The sequence below is a fragment of the Parasteatoda tepidariorum genome, chromosome 1, assembly GCF_982258835.1.
Source record: "Parasteatoda tepidariorum strain Cologne lab strain chromosome 1, Ptep-v5.0, whole genome shotgun sequence".
In the NCBI taxonomy this organism is placed as follows: Eukaryota; Metazoa; Arthropoda; class Arachnida; order Araneae; family Theridiidae; genus Parasteatoda; species Parasteatoda tepidariorum.
In genome coordinates, this window is record NC_141755.1 from 31,158,792 (window position 1) to 31,185,152 (window position 26,361).

General features: G+C 29.8%; 1 protein-coding gene across 1 annotated transcript; it reads right to left on the reverse strand.

Annotated features, from left to right (window-relative positions):
• Positions 1 to 3,078: 3,078 nt before the first annotated feature.
• Positions 3,079 to 19,518, reverse strand: LOC107445107 (uncharacterized). Its single transcript, XM_043052260.3, has 5 exons — positions 19,242 to 19,518; positions 14,140 to 14,243; positions 8,857 to 8,980; positions 5,023 to 5,160; positions 3,079 to 3,298 (listed from the first exon to the last, which is right to left on the reverse strand). The coding sequence occupies exons 1-5, from the start codon at positions 19,333 to 19,335 to the stop codon at positions 3,138 to 3,140; spliced, it is 621 nt and encodes a 206-aa protein (XP_042908194.3). The 5' UTR covers positions 19,336 to 19,518; the 3' UTR covers positions 3,079 to 3,137.
• Between the last annotated feature and the right edge of the window lie 6,843 nt (positions 19,519 to 26,361).

Consider the following 26,361-nt stretch of genomic DNA (forward strand, 5'->3'; position numbering starts at 1 on the left):
GTTCAGAAATACTGTTTGCCATTTTATTAATTTTAATGTACCCTAATTCTTTGTGGGATTTTTCTAATCTTTCGCTATGATGAGATTTCTGGTACCAGATATGACTTAATACCAGATATAATAATGTTTTCCATTGTTCTGAAATACTATTATGTCATTTTATTCAGATTTAGATAATTCTTTTAGATTTTTCAAATGCAGTAATATGATGATACTACTGGCACCAGATATGACTTATCATGATATTGACCAGTATTCTGAAATACTATTTTTATACAGTATTAAATAATTATTGAGAAATTCTTAAAATGAAAATGTATTTTTTTAAATGTTTGGTTTAATTGACTATTTGGTTGATTATTTAGTGAACTCTGTGGTGTGTGAGTGATATTCATCATTAAAATTAAAAGCAAGTATTAAAGATTTATTGGAATGCTGATAGTTATTTGTAAAAAAATGCTGGATTAATTATATTAAAGAGTATTTAGAATTAGCTATTTACGTTCAGATTTTTATTTTATAGGGTTAGGTAAAGTGTGTATAAATTATGCTTTTTTTTTTTAAAGAAGACTCTAAAATCAAGCTATTAAATTTATTTTTCCAAAAATTTTGATGCATTTTATTTACATTAAATTCATGTAGATTGACGTATAACTTATCAATTTTGTTTGATTTCTTACAGTAACACATTCAAAAGAATACAGTTTGACTTTGTTATACCCACTTTACCCCAGAGTGGGGTAAATTGGTTATAGTTCTAAAATTAGTATATATTTCATTAAAAAACCTGTGTAAACAGAGCCGTTTTTAGAGGGTTTGGGCCTGTTTGGGGGACCTTGAGTAATTTCAAAGAAAAAATTTTACTCTTGAATAATTTTCATTTTTTTTTAGAAAGTAAAACAATGATAAGTTATTATAAAAGCTTTAATACATTATTTGCATTGAAAGTTTAAGGTAGCAATACTTTTTCTGCGTTTTGAGAGGTGAAGCCTTCTATCACGTCATTAAAATCAATTTATTGCAAGACATCATATTCAATGCTCATGATTGACAAATGACTCATTCTTTCTTAAGTCATACGATTTCTTAGTTCATTTTTGATTAATTTTAGTCTGAAGAATGAAGATGCACCACTACATTTAGTTATCATGAGTGACAATTGTCAAATGTCATACATGAAAAAAATTGACAAATGTTAATGTATGGAAACGTGTCTTCAAGATTGTTGTTTTTTACTATTTTATGCATATTATCTATTCTAAATTTATCTAACATAATCTCCTATGCCAAATCATGCTTGAAATGTTCTAATTATAGAGCTAGTTCTTTTTCATTTATATCATTGGCATAAAATATTTAGAAATTATGTCAGTGAAGCGTTAATCCCTTGAAATTTAAAGAATTCAAAATTGATAAAAGAAAATCCAAACAAATCAGTTAATGCGCCATTGAAAGAGATTTTAATTGACTAATTAATGAAAGATAAACTTAAACTTTAAATATTTCGCAATGCCGAACAAAAAATTCTTGGTGAAGTACTCTTCGTATATTCATATTTAAAATTGGAAATAGTTTCATGAGTAGAGAACTTTTCTCTCTGTCCACTCACAAAAGCAATCAAGGCTTCAATCAATTTTAGACCATTATCGAAAGGAAGACCTTTTATCTGTATGCTTATTTGAAGTCTGATTTATTCTTGATAACATATCACCGCAAAATTCTGTCAACACAATATTTTCCAACTTCTTCAATTTCTTTAGAAGACCACAAGCATCGAGTCCAGTTTATAGAAGCTCTTCTTTATTCGTTTCTAAAATTTGAAGTACGGCCTTAATTGTTCTGTAACTTTTTAGCAGTGCCGTTACTGCGTCGAAATGGGTGGACCACCTAGTATCCGATGGACGCTTTACGACTAGTCCAGATTCTAAGCATTTTGTCAAGATATTCCACCGATGGGTAGAACTGGAGAAAAAATATTGCTAAGTTTCTGTAAAAATTGGAAATAATCCTCTAAGACGCATCTCGCTACTTGTGCACGAATTAAGTTTAAGCTATGTGCTATACATGGAGAGAAAAATTGAGGCGGGACATTTCTCTTTTAACCTTGCTTGTAAACCTGAGTACTTACCTGCCATACTTTGAACGTTATCTCATGTTTGTCCTCGACAATCACTTATATTAATGCCATGGTCATTAGGAAAAGATACAATAGTATCATTAAAATATCAATGATTTAAATTTATGAAGACATTAATTTTTTGAAATGCGTCATTAATGATTTTGCTCAAGAAATTTTCTGGATTTTTGAGTTGGACTCACAATCACCCGGGTATCTGTAAATGATTAAAATTCGCAGAAATCACCTTTAAATAGTTTTAAGATGTAATTAAAAATAATTTATTGTTATTACAGGGTGTTTCCTAATCACCAGAATCCATGTGAAAAAAGAAATAAAAACATATACTAATTAAGGAACAACTTAATATTTAAACAAAAGAAAAACATCTATCAAGAATTAGCGAATCATTAATAAGGGGAGTAACGGAAAATGAGTTAAGTAACCTGTAAATTACAGGTAGAAATTTGGTGTTTTTAATTATCTTCTTTCAGCTCATACTTGTTTTCCCAGATAATCTAACAGGTTTCGGTGCTTTCATTTCCACCTTTCTCAGTAGTGATTCTTTGGGTTTCATTATCAATTTCTTTTTTTTCCTCATCTTATTTGGTATCCCAAATGTGTATAGTTTTCATGATTTTATTTTTGACAAGGATCTTAAAAATATTTTAAAGGTGATCATTATAAAATGCCCTGCATAGTATCGTGTAATTAAAGTGACAACGGAATGATTTGCTCGGCAATTAATACTACTCACATAATGAATACTTAAAAATATTTTCGATTTATAACAGTATCGTGTAATTAAGTTTAATAAGGATTAATTTGTACTGTAATTAATTTAGTTTAAACTGTCGCTGATGTTGATGTTATTGTAGAACTTTCTTCAGTATATTTTAACCGTATATAAATTTAGCTAAATTTTTCAATCTAGTTAAAATAAAATAAAAAGAATCAAAACAACCTATGGAATTAATTTATTATTAATTTTCACGAATTAAAGTAATGGATGCTTGTTTAATCACTTCTTTGCAAAAAAGAAATTAATCTGATATGGATAATGCAACACAGTGTTATGCAGGAAGTACGCCGTCATGTTGAAGTTGCTTCTAGGATCAATCCACTTATGACTTGGGTAATAGCAAGTTTGCTCGTACAGCAGAATTATGTATCTGTGACGATCTATTAAAAAGTAGTATCATTTAGTTTGAAAATATAATTAGACAAATAAAAAATAATTTAACACAAGTTTAATTTATTTTTCTTACTTATTTGGAAGGAAAAAAGTTGGTGGTAAAACTCATGCCCTCCAAGATTAAATGAAACCATGCTAGTTGTAAATGGTTTTAAAAAAAACGTATTGTTTTGTATTCATGGCTTTTTAACCATACTAGTTATAAACGGTTTCAAAACCGTAAAGGTAAAAATTATCTTTACAGTAAATTTCCCGGTTAATCGAATGGATAGACTGCTACTGGTTATTTTATCATAATTTTGGAATGAAAATTCTAACAGTGCAGATCACAGAAATCATGTAGTCCAAAATTTAGAATTCCAAATTATAAATACAAATGAAGATTTCTAAATAAATTTATATAAGATATATTATTTAGTCTGAAAATTGATTCTAAGAAAAATATAAATACAAAGGAAGATTTTTAAGTTTGTGTTTGGAACACACAGTGTAAATATATGCGACCCAAAACTTCACTATGACAAGCAAATGATGGCACGAAATTTAACAATTAAGCTCAAATGATCGTCTGAAATTCATCCCGGAAAGCGATACTACTAATCAATGGATAAAGAATGTTCTGAACTGGCAAGGTGATTCGTCAGATCTTGAAAAGTAGCGGTACCTAAATGATGACTTTTATGTATAGATTCCCGCACATAAAAATTACAACTTGTAAGGTCTGGAGATCTTTGAAACCACTTAAGATGAAAAAGATCATTTTGCACATCTCTTCCAATCAATCGTTGAATGCATGAAATAGCTTTAAGCAATAAAACTTATAACTTTCTTCAATCCTTTGTTGTGCTATATGTAATGCCATCTATTATCACTCACTGAAAATAAATATTTAAAATCTGACCATGTCTATCAATATTTAATACAGCCGATAACATTTTGATTGCTAATATGTGTGTTTAAATGTGGAGGAATATTTTCGAAAAGTTTCCATATCGAACGAGTTTGGGTTACAACAGTAATTCAAACAATTTGCAGTCGTTTCAGTAGTGATTTGATAACAAGCAATTTGAAAAGTACATCAAAACTTGAAGAATAGCACAGTCAAGCACGGCCTAGGTGGCAATTTAAAAGATTCGTAAGTAATTTCGATCATAACGTCAGAAGTAATTTGTTGCAAATGCAGTATTGTCTATCCAACTAAAGAACTCTAATGAGCAATAGAGCAACACTGAAGAATAGCACAGTCAAGCATGGCCTTGGTGGCAATTTAAAAAATCCGTAAGTAATTTCGATCGTAACGTCAGAAGTAATTTGTTGCAAATGCAGTATTGTCTATCCAACTAAAGAACTCTAGCCAGTTGACTGAAGAACTGTAGTGAGTATGTTTAAGAGGTTAAACTACTTCTAGTAGGAATGTGGATAAATATTTAGTTCAATTATGATTCGAGTTGGCGAGAGAAGTCTCCAAAGTTAGTCTTTTAAAAATTCGCTTTACTTTCATTCCGTAACAGCAGAGAGCACCAAACTTTGTCACGGAAGGAGTTCTTTGGTTAGACAGACAGTAAACTTGATTGACATTATGAGTCAAGGGGTAGTATATTTTTTTTTTCAAAAGAAAAGAAAAAAAAACTTCAACGTTCCACCGTGGAAGCTCTGAAGAATCAAGTTAGGTCTCCTACTCATATGTTTAGAATTTTTACCTTACACATACCTGAATCAGCAGGAGGATCTGGAGCCTCATATTCTAAGAGCTCTCTCCCTCTGTAAATGTCTTTTCCGGGTATGTTGTTAATTAGCCAGTGGAGATAAATAGCGTTTGTAGGTTTGTTGGGATATGGCGCATCAGGATCTAAAAAACAAAGTGACCGTGAATTTAGATATGTGCAAGATTTGTGTTATTAATTAGCCAGTAGAAATAGTATTGACTGCCCAATTAAAGAATTATTCTCGCCAGTTTCCTAAAGAACTGTAGTGAGTATGTTTAAGAGGTTAAACTATTTCTAGTAGAGATGTGGGATAAACATTTTCACTAGAAAACTATCTCTCATCTTCAAATTCAATAGAAATTTTTGATCTATACTGCTATGTCATTAACAGGAATTATATTTTCTACATTTTTAATATCATTTAAATTTAATCCTTTTTTCAATACAAATATTCATATTAAGATATTTTTCTCAGCAGACGCATTTAAATAAAAATTAATTAAATCGTGTACTGAAAATATCGGTGGCTATTATCAAAAAACCTGCAAAAATTTAAGGTTAGACTTTCGAACCATCAAGATTGAACAAAAGTACGCAAAAATTTGATCATTAAATTAAAATTTATTCGTGTTGTCTTTAATTTTGCTTACTGTACATATTTATCTATACTCTAAAATATGAAACTTCAACTTTATCAGATAAAGCCAAAGGTCAATAAAAATGCAAAATTTCTAGGTGCCAGGATCAATTTTTAGGATCGAGCATGTTGTGAAAAAATAGCGTAACAGATTTTTGCTTTTATTTTAAACTATATTAACCTGGCTCACAGCATTTATAGATCACTGGCTAAAAGTATTATTTTTTTTAAATTCTGTTTTTACATTTTTTTTCCTTTTTAATAACAATTTTAAAAAAAGTACTCATTAAAAATTGTTCTCATTACATTTGTTTAACTCGAGCGTCAGTAGATACAGCGTGTCCCGTAATCGTGTATTTTAAACTCTTAATATGCATTCTCAGAATTTTAATCAAAAATGAAATAAAAAGTATGCACTTTGGGGGTCTGAAATTTATATTAAAGCGAGAGAAAAAGGCATTGAAATTTGACAAATCGCAGAACAGGAAGGCAATTAGGGATCAAAACAAGTTTGATTGCGAGGGGAAAAAAAACAAAGTACTTACAATTATTAGGAACAGTTTCTTATTTCAATCTTCAATTAACTCTGTGAAGCAGTTTATTACACACGCCTTCCAGCACTGCGATTTGTTTGATTTCATTAGCGCCTTTGTTTATCAAATATTAATTTGCAACTCCCAATATATATAAAAATATTTTTGTTTTTACTTTTGATATGGATTCTAAAAATATATATTAACACTTTGAATGCCCGTCTGGCCAAAATGATTTTCTCAGTATGTATTGCATTAATTTCTTCAAACCATTTTAGAAACGATAATAATATAAGAAAATTAAAAGCATTCAAAATTTACTCGAATTATGTGTTTCTAATAATCTTGGCTTCACCGGTGACCCCCGTGGCTCAACGAACAAACTCAGTGCCGGTCACCGGTGACCCCCATGGCATTCAACGTGTTAAGGGCGGTTTTTGCGGGACAACCTCTATCAGAATGTAACAAACATGTTTAAATTTTTAACTGATTTCGAAGTGCTATTTTTTTAAGCATAATACAGGGTGTTAATAAATTCCCGGACCCATTTTGATGTTTAATAACTCATAAAATAATGAAGATATAAACAAACTTATGGCATTTATTGATGGAATAACTCATATATTTTCCTTTCCAGGTTTGAATATCTTTACTTTCGTAAATATCGTCTGCTCGTGTGGTTAATTTCAGAAAATTTCATTTTCCAGTCTAAATATCTGTACTTTTCTAAATATCGTCTGCTTATTAATTGCATTTTTCTCTCTTTTGTTTTTGGCAACTATTGCAATGTTATGTTTACTTTTGATGTGTTTGTTCTATGTAGTACTTTTCTATGTGATGTTTTATTCGAGCGGATATTAAGGAGAATGCATACACCACAAGAGAAAGCACATATTTTATGGTGGTTCATAGAAACGAAATCGATAATGCAAGCACAGAGAAATTGCAGAAGAATTTACGAAAAAGATCCTCCATCCAAAAGCAGCATCTTGCGGTGGAAAAAGAATTTTCTAGATACGAAACGTTCCGGACGTCCCTGCACAAGTGATTTTGACGTTGAGTATGTCAGACAGATATTTTTAGACAATCCTAGAAGATCTGTGAGATCAGTGGCAAGATAATTGGATATGCCAATTTCGACGGTGTACAAGGTTATTAAGAAACAATTAAGACTGCATGCATATAAAGTTCAAATTGTTCAAGGTTTGGAACCGGACGATAGGCCTAGGAAGATGGCGTTTGCAACAGATATGGTTGGAATGATAGAAGATGATGCTGATTTTCTGAAGCGCATAATGTTCTCCGACGAAGCATCCTTTCATGTTTCTGGCATTGTTAATCACCATTATGTGCGCATATGGGTATCTGGAAGCCCCCATGAATACCGTGAGACACAAAGGGATTCCCCAAAGGTTAATGTGTGGTGTGAACTAATGCACGACCGAGTCATTGGGCCTTTCTTTTGTACAGAAAAGACGGTCTCATCAGTCGTATACTTAGACATGTTGGAAAACTTCGTATTTCCACAGCTAGAAGAGCTTCAGCCACATGTCTTTTTGCAACAAGATGATGCACCCCCTCATTGGGGTATCATCGTTCTTAGTTCTTTGAATGACCATTTTCCAGGAAGATGGATTGGGCGAGGAGGTACAATTCCTTTTCCACCCAGATCACCTGATATAACGCAGCTGGACTTTTTTCTTTGGGGATTTATAAAGGACAATGTTTACAGGAGGATCGTGTCGAACATTGATGACCTAAAAGCCAGAATTACAACAGCAATAGCCTCTGTGGATGCCGACATACTTGCCGCTACCTGGCGTGAAATTGACTATCGACTTGATATTCTCCGTGCGACGAAGAGGGCACACGTGGAAGTTCATTGTCAAGGGTCATGAAACTTTTAGAGTCTATCTAACCATTTATGTTATTAATTTTAATCTATCTATATTATTTTATGAGTTATTAAACATCAAAATGGGTCCAGGACTTTATAAACACCCTGTATATTAAACGCGAGCTTTCGGCAACAGCATTATATATTTCAAAATGTATGCTAAAAGTGTAATTTGACCCATGGTGGCTCAGGGGATTGAGAGTTCTCCTTCCAATGAGATGAACCGGGTTCGAATCCCAGCGACGGCTGATCGAAACGAATTCCGCATCTGGCTTGCACCGATCACAGTGCTGGCGTAGTATGTCCTCAGTGGTAGACGTATCATGGGGTAGAGGCCGCTTGGCGTCAGGCTAACCGTTCCATGTAACACAGATGCGGGATAGTTCCGTCAAAAAGTCGTCCAAGAAGGCAAATTTCTCCCAATACTTGATTCAGTAGTTCCCTTGTCTTCTGGATTGTGTTAAAAATTACGTATTTATGTACATGTTTGTAACAAAAAAAGCTTTGAGTGTATGCAAGAATTTAAAAAATATTCACCTATGATAATTAGAGTGTTTAAGATATCATATACACGGGAATAACTGATTGAAGGTGGTGTTCTCGTTGCGGTAAAATCAATTTCATCGCCACAATTTTTTTACAGATCGTTTTTCCAAATTTTTTTGACGTATTGCACAGTCCAAACTACTTTTCTGCCTATATATTATTTACGTATACATTCGTATAAAGGAAAGAAAATGAATATACGCAAGTATTTAAAAAAAATATTCACCTATCATAATTAGAGTGTAAAATACATCATCATTTACACGTGTATAACTGATTGAAGGTGGTGCTCTCGTAACATTTAAATCAATTTCATCGCCACAATTTACTTTTGTTTTTCCATATTTCACCTAAGAATAAAAAGGAGTTAATGATACAAGCATATAGTACAAAATAATATTTTTAAAAACTAATAAACAAAAAATTAGAACATTTTCGAACATTCGAAAATAATTACAATTATAAGGATTAATAATAAAATAAAATAACAATTTTAAAAACTGCATTGCTCAAGTAGTCTAAAAAAGACAGAAAACAGGCATAAACATATTGTAAAATAATTTGCTCACCAAACCACCTGATTGCCTCTCATTCACCATTTCCATCAAAAGTCGATATTTTTTTTTTTAATAAAAATAATTTTGTTTATAAAAAAATTTAATCATAACGATAAGCCCTTACGATTTTTTCATTTTCTTCTAATGCGTATTAAATTAAACCTCAAAAAATGAAAATATTCATTTCTTTTTTTTTTAATTAAACTACTCAATAATGGATAAATTCAGATGCAGTTTTACATAAAGAATTGGTTAGTGAAAATGCACAGTAAACAAAATAAAAAACGGACCACCCTAAAAAACTATTTTAAGTTACAAAATCAGTCACAAAAACCTACTTTCTCTGAATAAAGACTTTTTTTTCCGACGGATTCAGATTTCTAAACTCAAAAATATAGGGGGTAGCCGCAATCTGTGAACTTGATCCCAATAGTTTAGTCATGAGAGCGCTCCACAGTTTGGACCCCTTAATGTTAATTTTACTTTTCATGTATTTCGCTATATCTCGAGAACTTGTTAAACGAATTGAAAAAATTTTGCACGCAATTATAAAATTCGTTTATGTACAGATTAATGCAAAAATTACTTTTAGTAAATTTTTTTTTATTTTTTTAATAATGGTTGAAGAATTTTTAAATTGTAAGTTATACGATTTTTTGCATCATTTTGAAGAATATAATTTTACACGGAAAAAAAATTGAGCGAAATCAGTTAAATAGTTCCTGAGAAATCGAATTTTAAATATCTAACTTTTGTGACATTTGATTCCTCAGAAACTATTCAACCGATCTCTCTCAAATTTTGTATTTTGCCATGTAAAATTACATAATTTAAAATGACGTAAAAATTTATACCTTAGATTTGAGATCAACAAATCGAGTCATTGAGGTAAAGAGCTAGAACGTGAAGATCCGATCATTAGATCAAAAGTTATTCAGAGTATTCCGTTTTTTTTTTCGGAGCACAGTACATAAACTATAACATATTGTTACACACATGTTAAAAGTTTCATTAAAACATCCATTTTGGCAAATCAGATGATAGAATAATGATCAGTCTGACTCCGCTATACTGAATCGTCTGCTAACATAGCAATGAATCTAAGATCTTTAAAAAGTATTTTTTGACCCAATGCAGTAGTATTGTTGGAAATAATGATTGAAACAGTACATAATTTGCTTCATGCATTGTTAACTAATTACTTATATAGGGGTTGGACCAATTTATGGAAACACATCTATACTAACTCATTATATCATATTTCTCGAGGAACAGAATTATTTTATAACTTTGGAATTGTTAAGGTCAACCGATTTCTCAAAAAAGATTTAAAAGCCTTATAGGTTTGAGGGACCAGAAATAAATTACTAAAAAGTTATAACTACTACTTGTAATAATAATAACTACTACTTGTGCTAAAGAAATAATTACTACTTGTTAGAATTACTCTGGTTTTCAGTGGCGTACGCAGAATTTTTTCAAGGGGGGTGTTCATAATTTTCTGAAACTACTAAAGGAAATTCGAGTATGTTTAAAGCACTATTATTTCACTAATTTAGACAGCTAGACAATTTTGACTTTTTATTTAGACAAAATTATTTAGTCAAATTTTGATTTGATTTTTTAAGTTTAAGAGCATAATGTTATATCTTCTCGCATGTAATATCTTCTTAAAAAAGTCCAATGTCATATGAGTGGGGAGTAACACTTTGAGGGCCACTTTCACATTCATCAGATTTTGTTATGCTAGAAACGTTTTCCTCAACGGAAGTATCACATTTCCGTTCAACAGAAAAACTTAAATTATACTAGATGCTGTCACCTCACTAATTTCAGGTCGTGATTTTTTCCCAAAATAATTAAAAAATTTTAAATTCTTGCGTTTTGACATAGTTTCGAGCTGGAATGAACAACTTTAACGAGCGCAGTATCGCCAATGGTATTGTTACTGATTTCTTTACTACTCGAAATAGTGGCAACGTCGGGTTCGGCGATTGAATGAACTTTTTGTTAAGACGAAACAAAACAGATTTAGTGACGAGCTTCGAAAGACAAGCGGCAGAGATAACTCAGTCTGACTAACTAACTCCACTGTACTCCGTTCACCCTTTTATATAATTTTTCACATCTTCAAAATTCTCGAATTGTCTCAAAGACGACAGAACATCTAGGATTCCAGAATCATCGCGTAAAGACCTCGTCAATGACAGCCAGTCTCGAAAACTATCGCGAGTGGCAGGACAGAAAGGAACCAGTCCGTAACAGTATCACGTAAATTTGGTTTCAAAAGTACAACCATATTTATAGTAAATGTTTTTGCAGTATTCTGAGAAATACCGTGAGAAAAAAAAGTAGGCATAAGGCAAATAAAAATGTATAGTCTTAAAAAATAATAGCCTGCATAATTTCCACTAAAATTTTTATTTTTGCCATTTTGTCTGAGCTCAAGGGGGGGGGGGTTAAACCCCTGAACGCCTCCCTTGCGTACGCCACTGCTGGTTTTCATATGCAATAACGGCACAAAATTTCGTAAGCCTAACTTAAATATTCATGGAAATAAGAACTTTTTAATGAAAAACTAATTTTATTGCCTTACGAGTTTTTACTATAATTGAAAAAAATATTTAAGAAAATTTTTAAAGCTAATTTCAATTAATAGCAGAAATATCATTTTGAAAGAAAAAAGAAAATCAATTGAAATTGCGCAAGATACGAGTTCTTTCAAACTGCGCATGCGCGGAAAAGATATTAAAAATATAATAAAAATAATTTTTTTTCTAAATCGTATTTGGTAACTTATGAAGAAAGTCCGATTTAAATATCGTAAAAACTTGAAAAGTTTCTTGTAATTTTCTAAACAGTTTTTATAAATTTGCGAAGAAAGCTGCGTATAGTAAGGGACTTTTCACAAAAAAATAACACTGTCATTATGTAGGACCACCCCTTATTAAAGTACGTTAATACCATCACATTTTGTTGACCGGACCCTCACTGTAGTATATTATCATATGTTATTAAATTTTATGATAAAATACAAAATGAATTTTGTGAAAAAACCCTTATCACATTCAGAGGTTGTTTTTTTTAATGTACTAAAGCTGATTTGAAAAATACTAGAGGCATTTTAAATTTTCAAGAAATTCAAATATGACTTTTTTCATAGGTTACCACATATGATTCAGAACAAAATTATGGAAAAAAGATTTTAATTCCGTTTTCCGCGCATACACAGTATGAAAGGATTACTTTAAATGCTCATATCTTGCGCAGTTTTCAATGATTTTTTTTTTAAATCTTAAAATAATGTTTTTGTTATTAATTAAAGATTGCCCTAAAAATTATGTTTCGTTTTATTATATATTTCTGCAGTAATAGTAATTTTTAAAAATGTCCACACTTCTAGGAATATGTAAGCTAGGTTTACAGGATTTTGTGCAGTTATTGCATATGTGAACCAAAATAATTTATACAAGTTTATTGCTATATTTTTTGGTGCAGCGTATTCAGAAACACTATTTTTTATTCATAATTTATTACCGATCGCTAAAAGCTATAAACTTAAATTGATATCTATAGAAATCGCATGACCCAAACACCTCTAAAGTAATTCTCTAAGTCTTTTTTGAGAAACATTAAAAAATGAGTTAGTACAAAAGTGTACCCATAATTTTGTTCCAACCCCTGTATCAAGACAGCGGAAGTTCCTTACAGCGAATTTCTTTCTATGACGAAAATTTTAATCCGAACATTAAATGAGGTTTAAAATATTTTCCATATAATGAAGTAGCTCTCCTCTATAAAAATCTGTCCAAGTAATTTCTTTGACGTTTATTTTTTTTTTTCAAACTTCGCCATTTTTAGATATTTAATTTTTTTATTTATTTTTTTAAAAAAAAGAAGTTGTAATTAAAAATTGTAATTTCTGAGCAATTATTCGCTCTTCAATGTGCCCGTTTTTAAAACCATTCAATCCAACGGTCCCGCTGTGGACTGATCATTAAGACTCGGTTCCCAGTACATCACCGAAGTCAAGTTTCACTGACTGCTGTCAGTGAGTGGTTAGATACCCCACTTTGATTAGGCTGCAAAGGGACCGAGCGTGTGCGGTATCTGTCCTCGTAAAACTGTTCTAGAGTTAAGTTCTTGACTTCGCGTGCTGAGGATCAAAAGTGTGATGGCATGTCTTCGGATCATCCTCAGTGATGTTTCTCAGACCTTCGCCAATAGTCCAGTGTGAGCCGCGATGGATCAGGGGATAGAGCGTTTCCCTTCCATTGAGGTGACCGGGTTCGAATCCCAGCAATGGCTGATCGATACAAATTCCACATCCGGCTTGCACAGACCACAGTACAGACGTAAAAAATCATCAGCGGTATACGGATCATGGGTTAGAGTCCCCTTGCAATCAGGCTAACCGTGGGAGTATTTCGTGGTTTTCCTCTCCATGTAACGGATTAGTTCCATTGAAAGTCTTCCACAGAAGAAAGTTTCTCCCAATACTTGATTCAGAAATTCCCTTGTTTTCAGGAGTGGGTTCAAAATTACAAGGCTACGGAGTTGAACATTAGTTGTCGAAAACCCAAAAATTGGGTCTGCTGTTCAAAGACGGTTATAAAATGAAATAAAATAGTCCATTGTGCAGCTCTATTGCGACTTAAATAAACTATTACTAGAATTTTTAATTAAATATCCTAATTATATACTTTTAAACTTATCACATAGATTTGAAACACAATTTTAAAAAAAAAAAAAAAATTATTATCAGCTAAAAGGATATTTGAGTCACTGTGAATAAAAAACTACCCATTTCTCAGCTGTTCGCTATAAGCGTAGCGAATAACAATAGTTAATCAACATTTCGGACAGGACCACTAAAAACGTTCACTATAGCGCGAGTTCATTATAGCGGGGTTAGACTGTAGTAGATAAAAAAAGCAATTAAAATTTCATACCTTCATCACATACGGTGGGATACCGGGAAGTACACCCGGATAGTTGTTAGCTTTTTGATTTTCCTTACGACAAAGCCAAGCAATTTTTCTTTGGTCCTCTTCGTCTGAAACGACAATAGGTACGCTAAGACAAAATAAAATACAGCAAACTTTAAGGAACGCCATGCTTGCGGGATTTTCAACAACACTAGAAAATATTTCAGATTTTTGAGTTTCCCTAAGATCCTAATATATCATTAATATCCTACTAGTATTTTAATCATATTCAAATTGTAGGGATTCATTTATTTTTATATATTATTATGTAAATATTAATAAACATTACTTATTCATAAATACAGCTGGCTTCATTAGTTATAAATCATACCAATCGTTGTAAGAACCATCATTTGACACATATATATTTTTTTTTTCGATTCCATGAAAAAAATAATTTTAATAATTTATGTTCATGGCTTTGTTGGTAGAAGGATAAATAAAAAAATAATATATGCTACATTTGTAAAAAAAAAAATTTAAGAACCTTCTGTCACGCAAAAAGAGACATAACCCTTTCTTTATGTTCGCACATTTATTAAGTTTAAAGAGTATTCTCCATAGAATAACGAAGAAAAATGCTGCATCGCATTTGAAACGTTTTTTTTTTAATTTTTTTTTTTTATAAACAAAATTATTCTCAAATGTGGAAAAAATCCCACGCATAATTAGTTGGCAATTACGTTACCTCATCCTTTGAAGCATGGGTGAGTGATTGTAAAGAAGATAGAAATTTAAAATCGACACTGGATATAATAGTTCTTATAGCTTTTGTACGCAAAAGTTTGGCATTTATAGATTTTTTATTATCAGTCTTCATTTTTTGGAGTTTTTTTTTTTTTTTTTTTTTTTTTTTTTTTTTAGTTTGAAAAACAAAATTTAGAGAAAATGCACTGTATACTTTTAATTTAAGCCTAAAATTCTATAGAGATATAAACATTAGTTTTTTTCTAGCTTTGTGCAATAAATATGAAGTTTTTTTTTTCTCTCCTTTAAACCCACAATTTATTACTCTTTCTAGACTTTAAGAGAAAGTGGATTTTTTTCCTTTAGCTGAATTTTACTGTAGGTTTTTTGATTAATAATAAATCAATTTTCATTTTTTTTTCTCTCTCTTGAACACGATTTTAAAAGAAATTTTCAGTCATTGATTTTAGTTAGTCATTAAGTCACATTTTATGGTCAAATGTGATGCATTTTATCTGATGAATCGATGCACGCTTTGATATTGTCGGTTTTGGGAATTATAAGTTGTTGATTTTTAATTTAAATATTATCTTCTTAGACAAGAACCTTCGCCTACTTTAAATTTCAAAAATAATTTTTCTTAATAATTTAAGAAATGTAATAAAATAATTTTAGAAGAGTAGAAAGAAAAAAGACAAATATTTTTTTTTGAGAACAAAGCGAAACCATTTGTTTTAAGTGACTGTCTCTTAGGGAGCCCGTATCCCAACTCGCTCGAATTACTTCATAGATTCTTTAGATAAGTGTGTATTTTAGTCTAGCTTTGTATGCATGGTGATTATGGTATTAAGCTCGATATATTCATTAAATACCATGGTAAAAAAATCCAATGTAATGCATCTGAATGTAATTTTATTTAAGAGCCAATTTTTTAAGAGTCCATGATGCAAAGGTCCACAGTTAAAACAGTTTACAGTTTGTAAAAGTATTGTGTATAAAAAAAAAACAGTTATGAATTTTTTGCCTTACCAACTGGAAACTTTTATGATTTTTAAACTTTTAGTGGATTGTAGTATTCCTATCGATTTCTTTAAGAATACATTAGAATCAAAACGTAATCTAGCATTAGAATCAAAACGTGTCAAACGTATAAATATGTAAGAATCGTAACTCTCTAAATTGCAATATAAAACTCAAATAACTTCTTAACTACTAGATAAATCGACTTGGGTGTGATTTAATCTGATTAAGAGTAAAAATTTATATCGAATCATTATGTTACTTGCCTAGATAGTAACGAGTATGTTTTGATCCCTCCTCTTAATTCTAGATAGATCCCTTAGTAACTTCTAGATCAGGGTTTTCCAACTTACATTAGGTCGGGGGCCACAATTAAAAACACCAGTCAAATGGCGGGCCGCAACTTTATCAAAATTTCATATGGGACTCTTTTATATTAGAAGGAACATTAAATATTACTGTCTTACATTCGAATGGAAACTTAATAAAATAAGGATTATATTTTAGTTTTAAATATAATTTTTTTTTTAATATTAAAAAGCAAAATAACAAGTATTACAAATAATTTTGTTACGTATCATTTTGAATCTTCTCTTAATCAGAAACTTTGTGACAAGATTTTTTTCTTCTTTTAAATTTAATTCTGTGATAAATTAAAAATTTTTCTTGACCTATTAGGATTTAAAGCAGAAAGGAAAAAAACTTCTCGAGCATCTGAAATTAATTTTGTTTTCTTTTCCGCTCAAAGAATTTTCGATTCAAAGAATTTAAATAAATATGATATTCATTACCTCCTTTATGCGTTTTAAAATATACAAATGTAAATAACTTCGTTCAAAATTAGTTGTTTCAAAAAGATAAATCGGAAAATTTCTTCGAGAAAATTTCTGATAAGCACATTCTAAATTATATTCACAAAATACAAAAAAAACGAAATAAAGAAGAGCAACATACACGATTATTTTTGTATTTGAATAAATATTTTCTTGAATGCAAAACCTGAGAAAAAAAATTTTTTTTCATCACTGGTATGTTAAATTTTGCTGAAACGAAGAGATTAGTTTTTTTTTAACGAAATTAAAGTATTTTAAACCAATATAGATGTTTTCCGAAAATTGTCCGGAAAAAAATGACAACTATTTTTTTCGGACGATTTTCGCGGCCACAAGAAAAGGCTTCGAGGGCCGGATGTGGCCCACGGGCCGCCAGTTGGAAACCCCTGTTCTAGATAGAGACTTAAAGTAATTTTGAGGGAGACTGTTAACTTAAAATATTCATATGGAGCCTAAACCGCATATTTTTAAAAACTATTTAGAGCTTTTCTATAAATATTTCTGCTTTCAATTACTCAGAGGTATGGGTCTCAAAGTTTAGGGTCATATTGTACAAAAGTTTAATCAATAACTAGTAACCACAGATCTGACAATTGATTTTGTTTCTGCTATTCTTAAGGCTTCTTCTTTAGCAAGTTTCATACTTGTCTAGTTTTGACGAAGGTAGTTAATGAAAGCACCAAATGTATCCCACACATATGCCGATTTTAGGTATTAGTATATATATATATATATATATATATATATATATATATATATATATATATATATATATATATATATATATATATATATATATATATATATATATATATATATATATATATATATATATATATATATATATCAGGGATGGCACAACCGCTCTTTGGCCCAACTACCTGCACGCGAAGTCGAGCGCTTTACGGTAGAACAGTTAAACGAGGACCATACCTCATACCCTCGGTCTCTGCGCAGACTGATCCAAGTGGTCACCCACCCACACAGTTAACAGCAACTGGCTTTTCCCGTTTTATTTTTGAACGGTGGCAAGATAGCGAGAGTATACATATTTAATTATTATTTATTTCATAAAATTTAACTAATTACACGATCATGTCGATAAATTTGAAATAATAAATAAAATTCCAACAAAAGCTATTGTGGCAGATATAGTGCTACGTACATGAAGAACTACTGCTATATACCATCAAAAATATTATTAAAATTTATATTTTTAATGAAATTTTCGCTTTTTTATAATTTTTTAATCTGTTATATTTTTATAATTAATAATAAGTATTACGACACCGTCATCAATGGAACGTAAGGAGGGGAAAAAAGCTGTTTTTCTTTAAATTTTTGTTATTATTTTCCACTAGATAGAGAGTGCAATATTTATTAATACTATCCTTTTCACATAACTTCAATTACTCAAGTTATTTTAGTTATATTTAAACAATCCACTTTTGTCTTTCTATTTTTCTCCTTCATCTCTTTATTCAAATTTTATTTTAGTGATTTTTTATAGTGTCTTTATATGCTGTTCGATGGCAGCACAAGTAAATATCACCAACAAAAAAAAGAAAACAAATTAGTATATATTCGAAGAAAAGAGATTTAATAACTATATAAAATCAATTTTAGAATTAAAATGTATTTTTTAATTTCAAACGAAAACTTTAGAAACAACATAGTTAAAAAAAAAAAAAAAAGAGAAAATAAAAACGATCAAGTTAAAATCCAACGTTTCTTCTAGTGTTATAAAATTCTGTTAGATAGCAGCACTAGTTACTGTGCCAGATAAAACTTCAGAAAAATGAATTAAATTAATGAAATAACAATTTAAAAATAAGGAAGAACAACTGTAGTAAAATAAATTATAAAAAAAAAATTTATAAAAAATTAAAATTTGAATTTTAAAAAGAAAAAATCGAAATTTCATTAAATAAATTAAAGACTAATTAATGACAATAAATAAATATAACCTTCTTCTGATATGCAGTTAATAAAGCTTGAGAACTTTCTTTAAAAGTTCTTTTAAATATTCGATTCTTGCATATTTATTTATTTTCATACATTTAAAGAAATTAAATCACGGCATAAAATTGATTTTATACATGTTTAAAAATATTTTTTTAAGTACTGAACTTATATAAATAATAAAATAATTATTTCTCTAAAAAAAGATCAAATGAAAGATAGAAAAAGATCAATCAAATTAAAATAAAAAATACTACCATTATAAATAAAGTATTGTAAATTTTATTATACTTCATGAGTAGTATATTTCATTTTATTTTAACAATTTTAATTCATGTTTTTTACTTAAATAAATTTTTTATTCTAATTTTGAACTTTATTGCTCTAACCAAAATAAAACAATTCATATTTTAAGAATTCTTATTATTTAATCTATAAATTATCATAGTGCATCTTTACAAAGAACTATATTTTGAGAGGTATAAGCTAAAGCAAAAATTTTTTATTTTAAAAGGTCAAAAAGGAAAAAGTTTTAAAAAAAAAGTAAAAATCGCTATGAATTACCAAAATTCAACAATAAAGGCAAAGACACGTTTCGTTTATAATCTTTTACAACGCTTATAAAATGTCGCATTACAACATTTGTTTTTAGTCGCATTTAGTGATTATGTTGAGGTAACGTGTCTCGTTACAGCAGGGAAGGAGGGAGGGGGTTACCAAACGCCGTTATCTCTAATTACATCACCGTTTTTGATTAAATGATTCAAGAATTACGATTTTGTGACACTTGTGTCGATAACTCTAGAACAAAAGTAGAAGAGTAAAGAAGAAAAAAAACAGTGCAATCACCTTCTTTCACAAAAAAACTCTTAACTGTTTAGTGCGCAAAATAAAAAACGGAATACCCTGAATAACTTTTGATCTAATGATCGGATTTTCATGTACCGGCTCTCAATCTGAATGGTTCGAGAGCCTGACCTCAAATATGCTAAATAATTAGTGCAGCTGATTTTTTTAAATTACAAAATTTGATACAAAAATGTTCCCCCCCCCCCTTTTTTTTTTCTTTTTGATTGTTACTGATTTTTGACCTTCAAACTTGCCGTAATACGGAAAATGTGGTTCCATTAGTTTGGTCAGGAGAGGTATTAAAAACTATTTTTTTCATGGAATGGAATTATCTTTGGATTAACGAATTTTATAATTGCATGCAAGAAAATTTCATTTCCCTTAAAAAATTTTCGAGATATAGTGGCACAGTAAAATTTATCTTCAAGGGGTCTAAGCAGGCCCGTCCCTAACCGATTCGAGAGGGGGGGTGTTGAAGTTTATTTTGCCGACTATCATGTACATATATATATATATATATATATATATATATATATATATATATATATATATATATATATATATATATATATATATATATATATATATATATATATATATATATATATATATATATATATATATATATATATATATATATATATATATATATATATATATATATATATATATATATATATATACAATTTGTATATGGCTAAAGCTTGATAATCAAAGGTAAAACAAATCAAATAAAAGAGTTCAAATGCGCCACAAAACTTGAGCCAAAGAATATATATTCTTTGCTTGAGCTTCCAAAGTTTATTTTGAAATCATTTCGACTAGTTATAAACATAATGCTATTCATCGAAATAATTTTTACAGCACTTAAAAATGCAACCGCCATGGGTGAAAAATGTAGTATTATTGATAACTAAATAGTACCAGCAATTATTCAAAATAATGCAAAGAAAATATACTTTTTACATTTCTATTAATTTTAATTATTAAAATGGTAACAAAATATTAAAGAAAAAAAACTATTTTCAAATAAACTGAAACTTATTCAATTAAAATAAGTTTTCAGTAACATTAAGCAATAATTATTTGTGGAAATAATTTTAAAAAATAAAGTTGTAAATTTAAATGTTTTTCAACGCAACTTTGAAATACTTTTTACTTTATATTTAAATATTTTTTTGAAAAATCACTTGGCAATTAAAATATATGTTTCGTTTCATTTAAACGTTGTTACCATAAGCTAATTACAGCAACTGTTTGACGATGAGAAAGTAAGTCATAATCAGCAAATACAGACTTCTATAAGATATTGATTCAAAACAAAATTTATTCAAAAGTAAATTGACCTTTCATTTTTAAAAAATAAGAAAAAAAAATGTAGAAAAACATTGAAAATATTTGCCATTTAAATTATAAATGAAGAAATTCACGTAAAAATGATAAAAAATTAAGATATTAGTAAAATTTCGTTATATTATATTAGCTACATAAATTTACTTCGATGTTGCTTTAAAAGCAAAAAATATTCGGCCAACTTATCATGCTTAATATTGTCAACAATATCTTCCTCTGCTTTGAGTAAAAGCAGTGAATTTAGGCGTTCAGTGGTCATTGTTGTTCGAAGATAGGATAGTTTTTAATCAACTTCATCTTGCTGAAAATTCTTTCATTTGTCGCAACTGTCATTGGTGCAGTTAACGCTAATAGATTTAACAATAAAAACTTATGAAAGCATTTATGCTAAAATGTATGATTCTGCATTTTTAATACAAACTGTGAATTGAATTTTTACAAAATTATAAAGTTTTTTTTTACTAATAATTAACTTAAATGAAAAACTGTTAACTTTAGTCAAAAGGATAATATAGAAACATTAAATAATTAAATACATAAGAAATACGTCGGTTCCAGCCAAATCTATGCAATTAAGCGGGTTATTCGATCAAAAGGGGAGTGCAATATTCAATCCAAAATTCTGAATTTTTACGAAATTTTACTTTTTAATGGTATTTAATGCATAGTATAGCATTTTGATTAAATAAGCTCAGTTTTATGATCAATAAACAATTATAATAAAACTGTATGCGTTAGTATCATAAAATATAAATGTCATTTAAAATTACATAAAAATAAATCAATATTAGTAAAAACTATAATGTAGGTACTAAAATATTAATTGATCCCTTCCGAAAAAATCTATAATTGAAGACTGTTTTTTATACCCGTTGAATTCATCAAAATTAGAATTCCCTTTTAGTTTCTACTAAAAATTTCATGACTTGCGTGTATTCCTTTCAAACAAATTCAGAATTTTTTTTACTTATTTATTTTTTTAATCTTCGAAACTTGAGAAATTTTAATTAATGCTCTATTTAAATTAATGCGCTATTTTAGTTAAGGGTTTTCTGAAATTTATTACTTCTAAGATTCATTGTTTTGCTTTTTTCCGATTAATTTAAATCATTCCTTTTCGCTCTCAACTTGCACCCAACTCAAAGTCATTAACTGGGTTAAGCAATTATTCTATTTAAGAGAAAGACTCTCTGTACACTAGTGTGTTAGGTTTTTGAAACTTTTTTTTATCAAAGTTAATAGTGCATCAACATGGGATCACAAGACAAATCACTCTATCCCTTTTTTACATTCTAAATGATGTGTGTGTGAAGTAAGTCAAAGAGGGGTAAAAACCCCTTCGTTTACTTCAATATATAAAACTGGCAGCAAGATTTGATTAATTTTTCAACTTTACCCCAAACACCTACTAATGAATAAGAAATCCCTATTGAAGTGACCACATATTGTATCTTTATCTTAACTGAAAAAGGGAAATTCCATTTTAGCTGGTGAAACATTTTTCAAAAATAAACAATATATTTTTCATTTGAGTACCACTTCTTTATGCAATTAGGCGGGGGTAAAAAACAACAAATAACTGTTTAAACGGGGAAGTTTTACATTAGTTTCTTCTAAAATGATTTGGTTCCATTAAATTTTATTCGTATAAGCGGGTAATTCGATTATGCGATTAAGTGGGGACGACAGTACAAAATAACTAAAAAGAATTATTTATCAAAAAAAAACTCAATTTTCTATTTTTAAACACGTTACATTTTCAATAAAATTAACATTAGTACATTTTTCTTCATAAAGGATTGCAGTTTGGACTTATAAAAACAAAGCCTACGAAGAAATATAGAATTTGAAATTTCAATTAAATAAGATATATGAAAAATAATTTCAGCTGAAAAAATCTAAAAAAGAAAAAAAAAATACTATTTCAAGCACAAAATAAAAGCTTAGTAAAAAGTAAAAAATGGAAAAAGTATCCAATTTTCAGAATTCAGATGTGATTTATCTTTTTCTATCCCTAGCTCCTACTAATGAATATAAATAACATAGCATTTTTAATTGCTCTTTTTTCTTTCTTTTAATTATTTTACTGCACAAAAAAGATTAAAAAAATAATTTTATCTGCTTCATAAAAATCTATTTTCACCCGAAATAATTTAATTGGAAAGTAATAACACATTTAATGCAATTTAATTAAACTTAATATTTAAACAATAAGACTGCAAATAATAAATATGTATTCATAAAAAAATTATACTTACATTCAAAATTTAGACTGCGGTAGATAGGACGATCGTTGGCATGTGAGCAGATTTTCTATTTTATTCAATAATAATATGAATTTATAAAATACGCTTAGAGTAACTAAGTATCCGTACATGACAGTTAAAGACAGGTCAGTGAAGTAATTGGTACCACAGCTGCCTGTGCTTTGAGCCCCTTCCTTCCCCTTCTTAACCACATGGACAAAGATATTGTCTTTATTCTCAGAAAGAGTAAGAGAAAACATGAGAAAATATAGCTTAGGGCATTTCTAGCTAACCACTTTTAAAAGACCCTCGATTTTTCAAGTTGACAGAAATATCCGGGGTTTTGTCCTGCTTCACAAGATCGAGTCGCAGCTCCATCCTTTTTTGCGCCTTTTCATAGTGCCCGTAAGCGGCTTGATCAAACAGAATTGCCACTTCTCCGTGAATATTCGGAATTCTCTATTTTCACCATATTTTTATTGAAATAATTAATGAATCCGAAATTACAACATTTAACACTTTGAACTCGGCAACTATTCTCACATTGTGTGAAATGATCGAAGTGTTGATTCGATTGAGTGTAACTCAATTTAATGTTTCAGAATTCTTAGGATTCTTGAAAGAAAAAAAATATTAAAAGCAAAAAACAATATTTTATTTTCAAAACGGAAACTTTTATAAAGGTGGATTGAGGATCACATATATGTTAATTACTTTCCATAGAGAATATCAAATTTTGTTGTCATGATTAATTGTTCTAAAGATATGAATTAGTCCCTGAACACTTTATTTTAGGTTAAAAAATTTTGAACTCAAGTAATAATTCAATCATCATAGAATTTTAAAAGTTATGAACTGAATGGTAGCTAACAAATTAAATGTTTTTCTTTTCTTTTTTGGAGTTAGGAGTCCTTTGGAGTTAGTAAAATTCTTCATAATAGATAAATATCCTTTACTAATTGAAAATATAAATTATTTAATAATTTGTGTTATTTAAACAGAATTTAACAATTTAAATAAGATATTTTGAATAATAAAGTATCCTATTTAATAGGTACTCTTATTTGTAATTTTTTCCCTATATTTTGAAAGAAAAAAAAATTGGTTGCATCACCGGCACGATTATTTCATATAAAATTTATAATTCTTTTAAAAAAAAATCATGTAAGTTCATCAGTTCCTTTAAAAAAATTACTTAAACCTCTAATAAAGATTTAATATAATTCAGATAAATAATATCTGAATTTTATGATACATTATAAGCTAACTAAAAATTAAGGTCACTACAAAATTTTTTTAAATTTAAGAATGTGTCGTTTAAATAATAATACAAAAGAAACGGTTTTCGAGATTTTGGCATGTAATGTCGGTCATCTCGCTGTGAATTATCATAAATGGTTACTCTTGGAGGAGAAAAAAAAAAAACTAAATTTAAAAACACATTTCACAACAAGATTTGCCGAGTCGGGTCTGGGATCCCGAAACGAAATTCAGATAACATTGAAATTCGTTTAAATCTCATCACCGATGAAATATCCGAAAACGAAAGAATTTCGGCAAAGTCGGGATTTTGGCCTGAATTATCGATCATCTTGCTTTGAATTATCATATATGGTTACTCTTGGAGGAGAAAAGAAAAAAACTAAATTTAAAAACACATTTCGCAACAAGATTTGCCGAGTCGGGTTTGGGATCCCGAAACGAAATTCAGATAACATTGAAATCCGTTTAAATCTCATCACCGATGAAATATCCGACAATGAAAGAATTTCGGCAAAGTCGGGATTTTGGCCTGAATTATCGATCATCTTGCTTTGAATTATCATAAATGGTTACTCTTGGAGGAGAAAAGAAAAAAACTAAATTTAAAAACACATTTCGCAACAAGATTTGCCGAGTCGGGTCTGGGATCCCGAAACGAAATTCAGATAACATTCAAATCTGTTTAAATCTCATCACCGATGAAATATCCGACAATGAAAGAATTTCGGCAAAGTCGGGATTTTGGCCTGAATTATCGATCATCTTGCTTTGAATTATCATAAATGGTTACTCTTGGAGGAGAAAAGAAAAAAACTAAATTTAAAAACACATTTCGCAACAAGATTTGCCGAGTTGGGTCTGGGATCCCGAAACGAAATTCAGATAACATTCAAATCTGTTTAAATCTCATCACCGATGAAATATCCGACAATGAAAGAATTTCGGCAAAGTCGGGATTTTGGCCTGAATTATCGATCATCTTGCTTTGAATTATCATAAATGGTTACTCTTGGAGGAGAAAAGAAAAAAACTAAATTTAAAAACACATTTCGCAACAAGATTTGCCGAGTCGGGTTTGGGATCCCGAAACGAAATTCAGATAACATTCAAATCTGTTTAAATCTCATCACCGATGAAATATCCGACAATGAAAGAATTTCGGCAAAGTCGGGATTTTGGCCTGAATTATCGATCATCTTGCTTTGAATTATCATAAATGGTTACTCTTGGAGGAGAAAAGAAAAAAACTAAATTTAAAAACACATTTCGCAACAAGATTTGCCGAGTCGGGTTTGGGATCCCGAAACGAAATTCAGATAACATTGAAATCCGTTTAAATCTCATCACCGATGAAATATCCGACAATGAAAGAATTTCGGCAAAGTCGGGATTTTGGCCTGAATTATCGATCATCTTGCTTTGAATTATCATAAATGGTTACTCTTGGAGGAGAAAAGAAAAAAACTAAATTTAAAAACACATTTCGCTACAAGATTTGCCGAGTCGGGTCTGGGATCCCGAAACGAAATTCAGATAACATTGAAATCCGTTTAAATCTCATTACCGATGAAATATCCGACAATGAAAGAATTTCGGCAAAGTCGGGATTTTGGCCTGAATTATCGATCATCTTGCTTTGAATTATCATAAATGGTTACTCTTGGAGGAGAAAAGAAAAAAACTAAATTTAAAAACACATTTCGCAACAAGATTTGCCGAGTCGGGTCTGGGATCCCGAAACGAAATTCAGATAACATTCAAATCTGTTTAAATCTCATCACCGATGAAATATCCGACAATGAAAGAATTTCGGAAAGAAGTCGGGATTTTGGAATGTTAAAAAAAAAAAAAGAAAAAAAAGAAAAAAAAAATGCCGACTCAACCTGAATTTGCCGACTGGATGATATCGCTGGGGGGGTGAGACACCCCTCTCACCCCCCCGTTAGGGACGGGCCTGGGTCTAAGCTGTCATC

Bases quoted from the DNA above. Each gene is read 5' to 3' on its own strand.
- LOC107445107 (XM_043052260.3), bottom strand. From the start codon at position 19,335: ATGCGACTAAAAACAAATGTTGTAATGCGACATTTTATAAGCGTTGTA. The intron at 14,244-19,241 runs GTAATTCATAGC...TTGTCGTTTCAG, and splicing joins GCCTTTATTGTTGAATTTTG to ACGAAGAGGACCAAAGAAAA. The intron at 8,981-14,139 runs GTATGAAATTTT...TTTTATTCTTAG, and splicing joins TCCCACCGTATGTGATGAAG to GTGAAATATGGAAAAACAAA.